This window comes from Perognathus longimembris, chromosome 6 (genome assembly GCF_023159225.1).
Source record: "Perognathus longimembris pacificus isolate PPM17 chromosome 6, ASM2315922v1, whole genome shotgun sequence".
In the NCBI taxonomy this organism is placed as follows: domain Eukaryota; kingdom Metazoa; phylum Chordata; class Mammalia; order Rodentia; family Heteromyidae; genus Perognathus; species Perognathus longimembris.
The window spans coordinates 71,837,262-71,854,223 of record NC_063166.1 but is presented as its reverse complement, the minus strand read 5'-3'; the positions used below and the strand labels follow the sequence as shown (position 1 = coordinate 71,854,223).

Sequence of the window (16,962 nt, the reverse complement as noted above, 5' to 3'; positions counted from 1 at the left end):
TGTAACCCCATCCTTAGAGGAATGTGAGAATGGGAAATGCCGGCACCCCTAGGAACAGGTTCAATTCCTGAGGTTCCCAACTAGTATCAAAGGAGAGTCATCAAGTCACCACTGGCATGAGAAGCACTGAGGGAAACATACAGGTAGCTCAACAAGAAGTGTGAAGACGTTGAGAAAACCCTCCACTGATCTATCTAATCCCTTTACATATACCTCTCCCCCTGTTTGTTGATTTGGTCATTCTATCCATAGATTCATTCTCTGCCTAACCAACTACTCATCCATCCATCACCACATCTCCCCATCAATCCCACCCTCCCACCAATCCAGTAATCTATCACCCATTAATTAACTCATTCTTCTAATTTACCTATCCACCAACCCTACATTTATCCACATATCCATCCACTCATCAAAATATTGATGAGTTGCCTGTGTGTGTACCAAGTATAGTTTGGGGCTTACCAATTGGCATCTCATCCATGGAGGTCCTGGCACTGAGACTAGCTCCATGGGATACCAACAGCTCTGCCATCTGCATCTGAAACATGAGAAGAAGCCCATATTCTCCTGCCCAAGGCTCAGAGAGCCAAGGAAGTGAAGACAGAGCCCAAGAACGATTGAGATGTAACTCAGAATATGGAGAGCAGCCAATTCTCAGGGTAAGTGCTGCACCCTGGAGTTGTGGGCAAACACATGGGCTTGGCTGGCCCCAGTATGGCTAGGTTTTACTCCAAGGAGGAGGAGGAGAGGTCAGCTGGAAACCCTAACTGCTGCAGGGGTCTTAAGGAGGGCTTCCTGCACTTGGCAGAAACCAGCTGAGGATCCCGACTTCTGGACAAAGCCAGACGGATGGACCCTTACCTACCCCTCACCCCTTTTTGTGGAAGGGGCCCCACAGATCTTATGTCAGCATTTGCCCTATGCCCACACATGCCATGTATTTACAGCATCCCCTGCTCATTGAAAAAACAAAGAAGGGGAGATGTTGGGGACCGTTTTGGTCTTGGTGGAAGAAGGGCACCAAGAGCGAGATGCTGCCCTTCCCCCTGCCCTGGGACAATGGGAGAGAGCCCCTCCCACCTTCCAGCCTCAACCGGAAAAGCCCGCCCCCCCCCCCCCCCGCCCCTTGGGAGGCGAGCGCGTGCGTGCCACCATGATCGTTGCCCGGCCCAGAAAGGAGGTTCCAGGATCACTTGAGTGACAGCACAGTCAGCCAATCGGTCAGTCACCCCAAGTCCTTCCCCTTCCGCCTTTATCATCGTAATAAATTTCTCTGTCCCGCCCTCTGGGGGCTGAGATGCATCCCACCATCGCAGCTTGTCCCTGATGCCTTCTTTCCGCCCCCCGCTCCTGGTAACATGTGAGGGGACTGGGGGGAAGGGAGGCTTCAGCAACCTTTCCTCAACTTAGCTTAAGTCCATGAGAGTACGCCTTGTCCTTCTGCCAGTGGAAGGCAAGGCCGAGTGCTCTTTCATAGATTTTAGGGTTCAAGCATTCTCCCCGGCAGATTGGGGAGAAAGGGATCGTTCAGATCCCGACAATATAAGCTATAACCAATGAAGAAATGCAGAAATGCTGGAAGATTTCCTAATTTGGCAAATTTGTTTTTTTGTCAGTCATGGCCCTGGGTGCTGTCCCTGAGCTTTTTTTTGCTTAAGGCTTGAACTCTACCACAGCTCCACTTCCAGTTTTCTGGTGGTTTATTGGAGATAAGAGTCTCACAGACTTTCCTACTCAGGCTGGTTTCAAACCACAATCCTCAGATCTCAGCCCCTCCTGAGTAGCTAGGATTACAGGCGTGAGCCACCAGCACCCGGCTATAATTTGGAAACTGTAATAATCATCCTATTAGGACACAACTGTTTGGCAAACAGACTCCTTTGGGCCTTTTCATATCCCCATACACTTGCCGGAGTCAATGCCCTGAATGGGCCTTGTGTTCTTTTGAGCTAAACACCAGTCCAAATGAGACTGTGTGACAGCAGGAGGACCCTGTAAGACCCTGTGGGTGGGACATACCTGTCCCCAGAAGGCTGCTGCATGCAAGGGCTCCCATCCATCCCAGTCCTTCACATCCACACGCACGCCGTGGTCCAGGAGGAGCTCAGCCGCCCGCAGGTATCCATTTGCTCCCGCTATGTGCAGCTGGAAGAGAGGGAAAAAGTGAACCATCCCTAGGGGGGCTGGCTCCCACAGACTGTGCTTGGGACCAGGAGAATGGAATGGAGTGACATGGAGACATCAGCCATGCTACAGAGGGCATGAAATGTAGACCTAAAAGGGAAGGTAGAGATGGATTCTTGTCTCCTATTGTCCCAGAAGTTCCACTAGGGCGGTTTAAAAAATATGTCTATACAAATTCTCTGACATGCCTTCCTTGCTGGGCATGGTGGTCCGCACCTGTAATCCCAGCACTTAAGAGACTGAGACAGGTGGAGTCTCCTATCTAGGGGATCTGATTCATTCCATAATCCAAGGACAACCCTGGAGAGGGCCCAAGGATCTGAAGGAGGCCCAACGTCATAAACAAGCCCAAATAGAAAGTGTTAGTCCCTCGTAGGAGCTGGTCCAAGTTGGCCCTCGGTAGTCTTAGCCCTGGCACTTGTCCCGTCTGCTCACCAAAGTGGCACCCTGGGCATCTATCCAGTCAAGATCCTGTCCCGCCGCGATCATACAGTGGATGTCTGAAATCATCTGCTGTTCGGGTGCTGCGCGCATCTCGTTGATTTTATCTTGGGTGATGCCTGCAGGAAAGAAGAGAGGCACCGCTCAGCATCCTCGAGGCAGAGTCTCAAGGAAGAAGAGGTATAATGGCGGGACAACCACACTGTTCCTGCTCCCCCAGAGTCTGCCACCCAAGGGGCACACAGACATTCCCACTTCTCCACTGAACGCAAGCACGATATGGTGACCCATAGAGCAAGGGTCATCCAACACGCGATGTGGTGGCATCAGTCACTTATCATTCTCCTACCTGGAACACCTCTGGCCATCTGCCAACCTGCCTCCAGCTGCCCCAGTACCATTCTGCTCATGCAGGTCCCCACCTGCAGGCTTTGCTGGCTACTCTATCTGACCAGGGTCTCCCTCACTCTCCTTTGTCTTATCCTTGCTTGTGATCACAGCAACACAACACAATAGGCATCACATTTCTGTTGTAGAAATGACTGGATTCATGGTGCTATTCCTTTCAAGTGGAGAGCTAAGTAGCTGGAAGGAAAGGGGCCCAGAGATATTTCATAGCTTGAATTCCCGACTGAAAAGTGTAACTGGTTTGGGCAACTATTAATGGAATTGTGTGTGTAATGCTCCCCCCACCCCCCCCCCACCCCAGTACCAGGACTTGAACTCGAGGCCTTACACTCTTGCTCGGCTTTTAGGCTCATGGCTGGCTCATGTGCCACTTGTGCCATGCATCCAGTCCAACTTTTTTACTTGTTCATTGTAGACACGAGTCTCTTGGCGATAGAGTCTGCCCATACTGTCTTTGAACTACAATCCTCAGATATCTGCCTCCTGAGTAATTAAGGCTACAAGCAGGCACCACCAACGCCTAGCTATTCATGGTATTTAAGAGGAGAGTAACATTCTGTGAAAGGATCCATTAGCGCAAGCGCCCTTGGAGAGAATTCAGGGGAAGTGTGTAAATTTTAAAGGAAAAAAAAAAGAAAACGATACATTTTGACAAACCCTTAAATGAAACTCAGTGTTTCCTATCAATCGAATTTAAATAAAATTCCCAGTACTACTGGTGCCTGTAAGTTTATCACCAACAGAAGAAACTCCAGGCATTTCCTCTTTCAGTCACCTAATTGTTCAACGAGTTAATCATGTTTCCATCTGATACATGTTAAAAAATACTTTGCTAGCTATGTTGGGCTGTACTTTGCCTTCCTTTCCACTCCTGTAAGTTTATAATTATGTTGGAGAACAGGATCGAAAGTTCGTAGATTCAGAAGGCTGGCATGGAAATTGTTAAGACTCACCGCAGGAGATGGATAAGAAAAGCCTTAGGAATGAGGGAGGAGGTAACAAACAGTACAAGAAATGTATCCAATGCCTAACGTATGAAACTGTAACCTCTCTGTACATCACTTTGACAATAAATAAGAAAAAAATAAGAAGAAGAAGAAGAAGAAAAAAAGAAAAGCCTTAGTTGCCCAGGAAGTATAGGGGGTCGAATGGGTGGGGACTTCAGACAACTGGGGAGGGGCTCAAGGCAAGACTGGGGCAGGGCTTGGAGCTGCAGCTGCAAGTCTGGATAGGAGACCCCTTTAATCCAGGGGAGCTCCCCCCTCCCAGGCATGCTGTGTGCCGGGACAGGCGGTACCCCCATCTCCCATTGCTCCTTGTGTTTCTGAGAATCACTGTGAGCCCAGAACAGTCCACACCTTGTTTATCTGGGCGCCTGACAGCCAGCTTGATGCCTGGTACAAATCAGCCTCACAAATGTTCCTGTTCCCCCCCACCCCCCCGCCCCGCAAATGGGGACAGGGTTTGATGGTGCATGTTTATTACACTGGGTTGTCACAGCTGATGACGAGGAGACAAGGCCAGCTGAGGCCTCCTGCGTGTTCCCCCGCATGTGTGGGTGGGGTAGGGGTGGGGGTTGAACAATAGCTCCTTTTTGCACGGCACATTTTCCAGAGTCCTGTCATGGATCTTATCTCGTTAATCGCATACATGGCACAAATGGTGAGGATCTGTTCCACTGACCGAGGACTGGGCGTGAGGGAGCCGGGCACGTGGCTAGAGAAGGGGTTCGGTCACCAGCACTGACGTGACGCTCCATGGGACATGGCCGGGTGGCCACAGTAGAGCTCGCTGCCCTCCTTACCTTGGTAGGCCATGCAGGTCTCAATGACATCCAGGGTGGTCTCATCCTCGCAGAGGTCATAGGGCATATTCCCATCGGAATTGACAGCCAACAAGTCGGCCCCACTGCAGAGAAAGGGTCAGGATGAAGGCCCAGGAAGCAGTTGCTCCAGTGGGTCTGACTGACTCTACCCTCTGACCTCTCTCACCCACAACCCCCTGCACACCCCCAGCAGCCCTGGCCACCCTCTGTGGGACACACCACTGAGGCTATGCCCTCCCTCATGGACCCACCGCGCAGTCCATGAGCACAGTGGCTTCGGTATCCCAAGATACTGAAGAGGGGACCATCTCAGAAGACCCCTCCCACTTCCTGCTCTGGCAGCAGGCAGGCACTTAGGGAAAGAGGTCAGAGTTCCCCCACCCCACCCCCAGTGGCAATAAAAATAATAATTCCGAGGAGAGGGGCAGACACATGAAGAGAGAAAGGGATGAGGAGAAAGCAATCATGATAATCAATGAAATGACAAGCCTATGAAATTAAGAAAATCGAGGGAGCGGAGGGGGGGAGGAGAGGGAAAGGATGAAAGGAGTGACGTCCATCACGAGGCATTGTATTCATAACCTGACTTGTTGAATGGTAAACTCCTTTGCATAACTACTTAAAGACAATAAAAATGCAATTTTATTTTACTTATTTATTTATTTGCCAGTCCTGAGGCTTGGGACTCAGGGCTTGAGCACTGTCCTTGGCTTCTTTTTGCTCCAGGCTAGCACTCTACTTCTTGAGCCACATTCATTTCTGGCTTTTTCTGTGTATGTGGTGCTTGGGAATCAAACCCATGGTTTCATGGATGCTAGGCAAGCACTCTACTGCTAAGCCACACTCCCAATCCCTAAAAACATAATTCAAAAGAAAAGGTACTACCAGAAGCAGCTGCAGTACTCACCTGCTTGGGGTTAAGTCTGCTCTAAATCTTTGACACCCACCGCATTATTTAATCTTCACCACAGACCCAGGGTGGGGGTGGAGGGCATTGTGAGTCTCCTCTCACACAAGAGGAAACAAAGGCACACTCATATGTACACACAGCTTGCATGTGGCAGGGTCAAGACTCGAACCCAGACCTCTTTAAGTGTCAGCTCTTTTCAATTCCTGTGCTCTACCCATCTTTGCCAACAAGCCCATCTTTCCAAGTCTCTACTCCTGTTTCTGGACAGATTCACACCCAAGCAGTCAGACTAAAGGAGGATATGCTTAGGAGAGGAACTCAGAGGTCTAACTCCTCTGAACATTTAAAATACTATTTATCAAAACTAATTCCAAGAAATAGAAACAGGTTTTGTTGTTTGTGGCTGCTGCTGGTGTTATTTATTTTTGCTCTGGGTTTTTTGTCTGGGGGGAGGGGCACAGAAAGGGAGATTGGAAGGGTTGAACAAATGTAATCATGGTACTAGTAGACACTATATGGAAAATGAACTATATAACTTATGGGCAGGGATGGGAGCAGGAAACTGGGAGAAAGTGAAGCAAAGGGTGACATTGTGCCCCCCCCCAAAAAAATAAATGTAACTATGACCGGATTTATGAACTGGTAACCTCTCTGTCCAACACCTTAATAATAACAATAAAAACGTATATTTTTTAAATACGTAAAAGACTGGCCAGAACAGGACTAGATCAGAACATTGGGGCTCCAAGCAGAGCTCCCCCGTTGAGCCAGTAGCACCCAAACACCGTTGAGTGCCTATAACAGGAATGTCTGGGGGACCAACGACATACAATGCAAGTTCTTTGGGCAGTCCCTGGGAGTGAGCTTGGGGATGTGGTTATGAAACCCATGTGTTGTGTGATTCTTCTTCGGCTCCACAAGGGGGCACCACTGTGCCAGGCCTGCGCCTCTCCCTCTAGGCCTCTGGGTACCATGGCTTGGGCTGTAGCTACCTCTTATTCCTGGCAGACTTAGCTCTCGTTGGAGGAGTAGCGTGGGCAACTGCTGTCTTCTGACTAAGAGCGCTCCACTGTGACTTCTCTGAGCTCTCTGGGTGTATGTCCTTGAGTAAATCAATCTGCCTGCTCTGCGCTGGGGAATCAGTAATGCTATCTCTATTCCACCCTCGTCGCCATCAGATGGGTTCCCACTGTTTTGCCAACACCTGTACAGTAGACTCTATCTGTTCCTACCTGTTCCTGGTCATGCCCCCTGACCTTCTGGACTCACACGTGCTTCTTGGATCTGCACAGAACCCCGCCAATCGGTCTGGTTCTATCGAAGCTTTACATTTCCTGCCTAACTTCATAGATCTCTTGCATTTCTATGCGCCCAGTGTAAAAATAAGACCCGGAGCAGCTCCATGTGCCCAATCATTATTATCAAATATAGTTGACACTGAAAGTTGTGTTTAAAGATCCAAGAACTTCAGGGTAGAAAAAGACCTTGCATGAATATAGACGGAAAGGGCTCAAAAGGAAAGACACTATGTGATCCCCCTACACGCGCGCGCGCGCACACACACACGCACACACACACGGTTCTGCTTTTAAGGAAAAATATGTACATTGGATTTGGGGGCAAAACCAAGGAAGTATACTCAATTTTAAAAAAAATCAGCTGAGCAACAGTGGCTCATACCTGTAATCCTAACTACTTAAGAGGCTGAGATCCAAAGATCATGGTACAAAGCCAGCCTAGGCAGGAAAGTCTGTGAGACTCTTATTTCCAATAAACTACCATAAGAGCCAGAAGTGGAGCTGTGGCTCAAGTGGTAGAGCACTAGCCTTGAGCAAAAGAAGCTGAGGGATAATGCCCAGGCCCTGAGTTCAAGCCTCAGGATGTGTACACACACACACACACACACACACACACACACACACACACATACATAAAGAAAATAAAAGCAATAAACTCCTTTACTAAACTCTTCCTCAACATAGACTCATGGAAAAAAAAAACAGAAAAAGAGATGATGATAATAATAATAATAACAACAACAATAGAATGATATCCTGATAGGAAAACAGCATAAGAAAAGGATGTAAACTCCTAGCCAACTAAATTCACAATGTATTTAAAAGACCCCACATGGGGCATATTATAAAGGACCACCATGAACTCTGGGGTTTAATCTGGGGAAGCAAGAATGGTTTGGCAGACAAAGATTGGATGAATGAAGGGTGGGGAAACCCACACACAATCATTTCCATTAAGGCAGAAAACCGATTCGGCAAAATTCAATAGTCTTCTGTGATTTAAAAAAAACATCCAACGAACTAGAAATAGAAAGAAACTGTAAAATAACAAAACCATATACAGAAAACCCACAGCAAATGTCAGTCACAACTCCACAGTGAAAGCTTTCCTCAGATCCAGAACGAGGCAAAGAGGCTCGATGCTGCTGTTTCTGTTCAGCATAGTGCTAGAGGCTTGAGCCAAAGCCACTAAGCAAAAACAAAAGAAAAGATCTTTTTAAAGTAAAAAGTCAATTAAATTGGAAAGGAAGATACAAAATTATCTCTGTTCACAGAGATAATAATATAATTAGATAACGATCTAATATTATATGTAGAACATCCTAAAGATTCCACAAGAACTGTTACAACAAATCATTAAATTCAGCAGAGAAGCAAGATCAAGGTCAATACCACACACACACACACACACACACACACACACACACACACACACACCAGCAGATTTTTCTGTGCTTTAACAATGAAATATCCAAAGAGGAAATTAAGAAAACCAATTTACAATAGCATCAAAAGGACTAAAATACTTAGGAAGTCACTTAATGAAGAAGTTGAAAAACTTCCCAATAGACATCAGAAAACATTTCTGAAAGAACTTACACAATAATAAATGGAAAGACAGCCCATGTTCATGAATTGGAAGACTTAATATTGCTAAGATGCCATGCTACACAAAGAAATCTACATACAATCCTATCAAAAGCTATCAAAAGTTCCTTATTTTCCTTTTTCCTTTCTTTTCTTTTGAGGGGAGGATAGACACTAGGTTTTGAACTCAGGGCCTCATGCTTGCTAGGAAGGTAGTCTACCACTTGAACCACTCTTCCAGCCCTTCAATTTTTTTTTCTATATGACAGAAAACCAACTTTGAGCTAGGAGGAATTGGGGGCTGGGAGCTCTTACCTATTAATTCTGGCTACTCAGAAGGCTAAGATCTGAGGAATGAGGTTTCAGCTAGGGCAGAAAAGTCCAAGAGACTAATTAAATAGCAAAATGTCAAACTGGAGGTGTGGTTCAAATAGTAAAGTACCAACTATGAGTGAAAAAGCCAATAAAAGTGTGAGAGTTTGAGTTCAAGCTCCTTATGCTGGTATACCAAAAACAAACAAACAAAAAAGCAGAGAGTCAGGTGGGGGTGATACATGTCAATAATCCCAGCAGGATTCCAACTCTGAGGCCAGGGGCTACACAGCAACATCAAAAATAAGCAAAGGGCCAGGCACTGGTGGCCCACACCTGTAATCCTCACTATTCAGGAGGCTGAGATCAGTGGATTGCAGTTCAAAGCCAGCCCAGTTAGGAAAGTCCATGAGACTCTTATCTCCAATTAACCACCAGAAAACCAGAAGTTGTGCTGTGGCTCAAAGTGATAGGGCACTAGCCTTGAGTCGAAGCGTTCAGGGGTAGCACCCAGGCCCCAATTCAAGCCCCACAACTGACAAAAAAAAAAAAAGGAAAGGATTCAAGCAGATATTTCTTCAAAGAAGTTATACAAAAAGACACTAAACATGTGAAAGGAGACTCCAATTATTAATCATTAGGGAAAAATATATCAAAGCTACAAGGACATTCCATGTCATAGCCATTAGGATAACTGTAAGCAAACAAAAATAAAAATAAGAGGTGTTGGTGAGGATATGAAGAAATTAGAACCCCTGTGCACAGTTGGTAAGAATGTAAAATGGACCTTGTGGTAAACAATACAGACGTTCCTCAAAATACTAAAGGCAGAATTATAATGTGACCCAGCAATTCCCCTCCAGGTATTTACACAAAATAATTGGATGTGCATATTCATAATAGCATAATCACAATAACTAAAACATGAAAGCAATCCAAATGTCCTTCCATAGACAATTGGATAAGCATACACACTCACAAACATACACACATACATTCGTACAGAAAACACAGGAACATTGCTCACTCTTAAAAATGAAGAAAATTCTAACACAAGATGACATTATGCTAAGTGAAATAAGCCAGCCACAAAAAGACAAATATTGTATGACTCCACTTAAATAACGTACTTGAAGTAGTTAGTTCATTAAAACAAAAAAAAATAAAAGGCAAGAAGTCAAGCATTGCTTGCCAGGGGTTGAGGGGAACAAGGAATAGGAGGGGTCATTGTCCAGTGGGTACAAAGCTTCGGCTCTGAATTGAGATAAATGAAGTAAGTCCACTTCGGTAGCCCAACATGAACAACTGAATATACATAAAAATGGCTGGGGATCAATTATTTGTATTTTCCCATAGCAAAAATCTTTGAAGAAAGGAAGCTAGACTAAATCGAGACACAGGGAAAAAAGACTAGAGTGCAGGAAGGGCAGAGATGAAGAGAAAAAGGTAAAGACATGCAGGGGGCTGGGAATATGTCCTAGTGGCAAGAGTGCTTGCCTCATATACATGAACCCTGGGTTCAATTCCCCAGCACCACATATGTGGAAAATGGCCAGAAGTGGTGCTGTGGCTCAAGTGGCAGAGTGCTAGCCTTGAGCAAAAAGAAGCTACGAACAGTGCTCAGGCCCTGAGTCCAAGCCTCAGGACTGGCCAAAAAAAAAAGACATGCAGGGCTGGGTGCCAGGAGTGGCTCATGCCTCTCACCCTAACTACTCAGGAGACTGAGATCTGAGGATCACAGTTCAAAGCCAGCCTGGACAGGAAAGTCCCTAAGATTTCATCTCCAACCAACCACCAAAAAGCCAGACATGGAGCTGTGGCTCAAGCATGAGAGTACTAACCTTGAACGAAAGAGCTCAGGGACAATAATATCCAGGCCTTGAGTTCAAGCCCAGGAAAAAACACACAAATAAACAAAAATGAAGAAGACATATGAAGAGAGCAAGAGGAAGGAATAGGAATTTGCAGGAAAAAAGAAGAGTGAGGAGAAACAGAGATGAGGAAAGGAGCAGAGAGAGAAGAAAGAGGAGGGGACAGAAAGAGATGGAAGGGAAGGAAGGAGAGGGTGAGAGAGAGGAGGGAGAGAAAAGGAAGATGGGGAGGGAGGGAGAGAAAAGGAAGATGGGGAGGGAGAAAGGGAGGGAGGGAGGGAGGGAGGGAGGGAGGGAGGGAGGGAGGGAGGGAGGGAGGGAGGGAGGGAGGACTTGGAAGGAAGCGTGGCATGGGGCCGGTGGTCCCGGGTGGGGGCAGGCACGTACTACTGGACGAGGGTCTTCACCAGGTTGACGTGGCCACAGGTGGCCGCAGCGTGCAGCGGCGTCCACAGCTCGTTGTCCCGCGCATTCACATTGGCACCATGGGAAAGGAGGAGCTTGACGATTTCCTCAAAGTTGTCGATGCAGCACTAGGAAGGGACAGAGGGGCAGAGTGAGCCCTTAGCCGAGCCCAGGACCTTGGTGGATCACACCATGCTCCCCAAAAGAGGCCACAAGAAAGACTACAGAATCAGATGACCCGAGTTCACATCTCGGGGACCTGACTCTTAGTGTCCTGGTTTCCTTGGGAGTAAGAATGAAGTTAATAATGTATAAGGTGTGTGTGTTTTTTTAAATAAAGGTTTAAAATGGAGACTGCCAACTATAAATGTTCAGTGAGTGTTACCAGAACAGCACGCCATTTGCACATGGCTTCAGCATCCCAGAAGGCTGGGTCTGCAGACAGCAGACTCTGACTTAGATATCCATATGTTCAGGCAGCCCCTCTCACCCTCTCACGTGGTGCCGTGCCCTCCCCCAAATTTGCCCCTGGATCACGGTACGAAACCTCTGAGGAGCTTCAGATCTTGAGAACCCCAAAACAACCAAGGTTCCTCCCACCCCCAAGAACCCAGCCCCATGGGCAGATTCGGGGATGAGGTGTGGAGAGCCCACCCCACCCCCGACACAGTCTCTGCAGGGAGACCACCTGTTTGTGCTAGGGTGTAGGTGTCAGGGGGCCTCAGCTCCCCAAAGAAAACACAGGCTCCCTCTGGGAGCCCCCAAATGCCTTGGACAGCGAAACGTCTCCGAAGGGGACAGAGGAGGCTCAGCCAGGGCTGTCAGGGCCAGGGAGCACTCTGCAGATGCAGAATGGAGGGTCCTCCCCCCTGGTGCCCACCGGAGAAGTCAGCAGGGGGACAGCAGAGGGCAGGGGAAAAGTTGCGCAGTCAGAATTGTTTTTTAAGAAATCGCTCTGGTTCCATGTGGACAGCAGAGTGTGTGTGTGTGTGTGTGTGTGTGTGTGTGTGTGTGTGTGTACACCCACACTTGGGAGGAGACAGTGAGTCGCTGTGTTGAAAACACCCGGTTAAGAGATGCTGGTGGCATGGCTTACAGAAGTGACAGTAGGGACGGGGAGACAAGACCGGAGGCCAGAAACAGGAGCAGAGACACCCATGGGAACCTGTGGCCCCAAGGGGGTGAGGTAGGAAGCAACCCACAGCACAACCCCCACACCAGCCCCAGGGAGCCTGGACTCAGTGCCAGAAGGACACATTTGAAAGGAACAGCTGTGGGCACAGATGGTGCTGGAGACCCAGGTTCCTTTCGAGCAGCCTGGATCTCAGGCTTATCTCTGAACAGGGTCTCAAGGTGGGCAGGAGACCCATGCAGTGTCCTGCCACAGCCAGTAGGGGGTGCCAGAGACACCCGAGTGAGGCAGCAGTGGACGGTCTCTGGGCTCCAACTGGGGTCAGGGGACTCTTGTGGACCCCATCACAGGGACTGAATGTCTCCTATCCCGGGGCTCTGCGGGTGGAATGCATGGGTGCACATAAAGGAGAGGTTTGTGGTGCGTTGTACGGGGTGGGGGTGGGGGTGGGGGTGTTGCCTTCATCACTGTTGGAAATGGCCCTCCCTTTGTCTCCTCAGTTGCTGTTGCCTTCCCACTACCCTGGTTGAGCTTCGTCGGGCCTCCCTGCCTCCCTGCCTCCCTCCCACGCCCCTCAACCAGTGGGAGCTTCTTGTTCATCTCACCAAGTCGCTGACAGTTTGCAAACCTTGGAAGACTCCCCACTGCCAAGAAAAGCAAACCCACACTTCTCTGCCAGGCCTGGGGAGCTCCACCAGCTCCTGGTCTCCTCTGTACAGGAATAGCAGTGGCACTCAAAACAACCGTCACAGTTCTGACAACAATGGTGGCTACATCAACAACAACAATAGCCTATGCTCTGTGAGGACTTACTACAGCCAGGTGCCTGGCTAGGCTCCAGCCCTTCGTTGCCACATTTAATGCTCAAAGCAAGCCCCTGAGGGTCCTCTCAATCCCACTGGCTCAGAAAAGCCAGAAGCACAAGGTCACACACCATGAGAAACAGATCAAAGATTTAAGTAGGCCTATTGACAGTTGGGCTGGAAAGTGCATGCCTGTATTCCCAGCTCTCAGAGTTTGAGGCCAGATAGGGACTACATAGTGAAGTCCTGTCTCAAAGAAAAAACAAGGGTACAAAAACCAACAAACAAATCCACCTACAGGGGCTGGGAATATGGCCTAGTGGCAAGAATGCTTGCCTCCTATACATGAGGCCCTGGGTTCGATTCCTCAGCACCACATATATAAAAAAGGCCAGAACTGGCGCTGTAGCTCAAGTTGGCAGAGTGCTAGCCTTGAACAAAAAGAAGCCAGGGACAGTGCTTGGGCCTTGAGTTCAAGTCCCAGGACTGGCAAAAATAAATAAATAAAAATATATAAATAAACAAATCCACCTACAGAGTTGCATTCAAATCCAAAGGCCCTACTGTCAATTTTCCCAATTGTCTCCTGTCTTCTCCCTAGGGCTTCTTGAACTCCAGTGATGTCAGAATCAACCCCTCAGACTCCAGATGTGAAAAGCCAAGTTCCTGTTCACTGCTCCCCAGGTTTCACATTCTCTTCCTTTCCTGACTGGCTAGCTGCTACTCATCCCTCATCCTTCAGCTCTGAGGTCTTTCTTCTTGGAAACCTTTCTCAGTCCACGCCCCCCCCCCCATTTTTTTTTGCTGGTCCTAGGGCTTGAACTCTGAGGCTGGGTGCTGTCACTGAGCCTCTTTGTGCTCAAGGCTAGCGCTCTACCACTTGAGCCAGAGCGCCACTTCTGGCCTTTTCTGTGTTGTTTACTGGAGATGAGAGTCTTTCAGACTTTTCTGCCCTGGCTGACTCCGAACCATGATCCTCAGATCTCAGCCTCCTGAGTAGCTAGGATGATAGGCATGAGCCATCAGGGCCTAGCTCTCAGTTTTCCTTTGAGACAGGTTATCTGGCCCCAGCTTGGGCTCCTCTCCTCACCTCTCCTCTCCTCATGTTTCTTCTGCACTATATTACTTAAGTTATTTCTGAGCCTGGGGTCCCATCACACCACAAACTCTGAGAGCAGAGAAGCTGCCTAATTCACCCCTGGGATCTTGTCCTAGCAAGAGTGCCTGGCACAAAGCAGACACACAATAAAAATTGGTGGAATGAATGAATGAATGAATGAGTGAATGCAGGCCAGTGGAATGAGTGCGCTGGCAAAATGGGGCCCAGGGTGAATAGATGGTGGTGGAGGTGGGACTAAAGATAACTAAATTCAGGACCAAACCAGTTCTCACCTCCCTGACTATGAGCAGGTACCATGGAACCCACTAGAAGAACAACGGGTTCCTGGTGAAATCATGTGACCTGTAAGCGAGGGGTAGAAGCAGGATGTGGGGGTAACAGGAATTCCAAACCAAAGGGAGGGAGTCCCAAGATTTTTCACCAAGGCCCAGACAGCAACCCGAGGGCAGACCTCGGACTCTGCAGGTGCTGTGCACAGGCAAGCCCCCCTCCCCCCTGCTCTGCAAGGGTTCACCCCGTCGTTATCTAAATCCACTGCAATTAATTCTGAAGTCAGCTTCCATCACCTCAGCCACACTCCACAAGCTCTGAGGCCACGCATGGCTGAGGGCTCCTTCGGGGCAGTGCAGATCTAGAACACTCCCATGGTGGTAGAAAGTTCTGTCTCTGGGCCTCAGATTCCTGAGTCATAAAATGGCAGTAATAAGGTTTCAGAGGGTTGCTGCAAGGCTCCACAGAGGAACAGTCAGTGGCAAATTCCAGGACAACTCATGAATCCAAGATACACTGGGGCTTGGCAGGGGGCAGCTGTGTATCCTTACAACCCTCAGGACAACCCAGCAACAAGGGTGCTTGTCTCAGAGGAGGAAACAGACACCCAGAGAGCCAAAGACACTTGTCCAAGCTCACATACCAGGGACTAGCAGCTCCAGGCCTCGCTTGAATCACCACACCCCTGGCTGTGGGACCTTATCACGTACATGTTAAACACCTCCTCCGGGCCAGGATTGGATAATAGGCTGGGTCCTGTCCAACCCCCCTCCCAAAGAAGCCCCAGAGTACCAGGTCTTGAAAAGCCAGTGGCTGGAGTCTGGGGGCTGGGGAAGCAGAGCTCTAGGCAGAGACCAGGCCTGTAGTGGTAGCACAGACTTGATTCTTACCCATAGCTTAGGACAAGAGAGCATGAGTAACCCCGGAGAAAGGCTATGTCCTGGGGGTGGGTTAGGAGGCTTCAGAGGATGGACAAGCACCTGTAAGAGAGGTGACAATCCCACGCAGCCTGTCCCCGGGCAGGGAGGGCTACCGCAATGCTCACTGGGGACGTGTGGGTGTCATCCTGGCGCACAGGTCATGGTCAAAGCACTTGGCCCCCTGACCTTAACTGACATCACCCCTGGTGAGTGGGAAGGGTCTTCGTCAACTGGGCAACGAGGATGACAGGAATGAAGGCCTCCTGTCCTCTGGGCCTGTCCTGCACATGTGTGGGCTTGTGCACACCTGAGGGCCCTGTTGACATGTTTGTCACACACACACACACACACACACACACACACACACACACGTCCCAATGGCACACAAGAGCCATTCTCTGCTCCTCCCTCTTCCCTGAGGATCTGGGCAGGACAGTACAGGGAGAGTGGGGGGCTCCCCATCCAAGCAGGGAACAGGGGGACCCCAGCAAGCATGGCTTACCTGGTGCAGGGCTGTGAGTCCATCCTCATTGCACAAATCAGGGCTGACCTTATTCTTCAGGAAGTAGCGGACTGTAACAGGAGGGAACAGAGTGAGGCTCCCTTCACATGCCGGGAAGGTACACACGGGGGGGCCAGGCCCTGACACCAATGGTGGGGCTTACTCCTGACAATAGGACGCTGAGGTATGAACACCCTCCCCATTGTACAGATGAGGAAACTGAGGCACAGAAGGCCTTTGGCTTGTCTTATCCTGAGCCAGACTAACACAACATGGTGGGTTCCCAGCCTTCCTGCGTGTCAGGCACTGATCTCAGCAGTTGACCTGTTCCCTTCCTCCTCCCCATGCCCCCAACTTGGCCAGAGTGGTTACCTGAAGCCCAAATCCCACCATCCCAGGGGCCAGCTGCACCTGGCCCCAGCACACTGAGGCCCCACATGATGGAGGAGTTGAGGCCTTCACGTCACAAGATGTGATGTCTCCAGCAGACTGCTGAGAATGAGGTGGCTGAACTCTGTCCCACGAGAGAGCCTCTCCTGCAAGCTCACACAGAACTGCGAGCTGCATCTCGCTATTGAGATGACTTAAAATTTAATTCACAAAGGTGCAAGTGTTTCGGTCACTCTAGGCGTAACACCACAGGCAACGACCATATTGAGACATTTCCAACTTCCTCAAAAAGTTCTCGTGGAAGCCAGGCACTGGTGGCTCACACCTTTAATCCAAGCCATTCAGAAGGCTGAGATCTGAGGATCATGGTTCTGTCAGCCAGGGCAGGAAGGTCCAGGGCAAGAAGGTCCGTGAGACTCTTATCTCCAATTAACCACCAAAAAAAAAGGGCAGAAGTGGAGCTGTGGCTCAAGTAGTATAGCACTAGCTTTGAGCAAAAAAGCTCAGGGAAATGCCCAAGCTCAGAGCTCACATCCCAGGACTTGCACGCCATGCACGTGCACACACAGAGTTCTATTGAT

The 16,962-nt window shown here is 49.0% G+C and overlaps 1 protein-coding gene across 1 annotated transcript in view; it reads right to left on the bottom strand.

The window, feature by feature from the left end:
* The window catches only part of Ppp1r16b (protein phosphatase 1 regulatory subunit 16B), an 88,371-nt gene that overhangs the window by 3,829 nt on the left and 67,580 nt on the right, over positions 1-16,962 (bottom strand). The window contains exons 3-8 of the mRNA XM_048349187.1: positions 15,992-16,062; positions 11,227-11,372; positions 4,841-4,944; positions 2,623-2,747; positions 2,023-2,148; positions 466-541 (exon numbers count right to left, since the gene is read on the bottom strand). Coding sequence (XP_048205144.1) covers positions 466-541; positions 2,023-2,148; positions 2,623-2,747; positions 4,841-4,944; positions 11,227-11,372; positions 15,992-16,062 — 648 coding nt within the window. The remainder of the gene's footprint in view (positions 1-465; positions 542-2,022; positions 2,149-2,622; positions 2,748-4,840; positions 4,945-11,226; positions 11,373-15,991; positions 16,063-16,962) is intronic.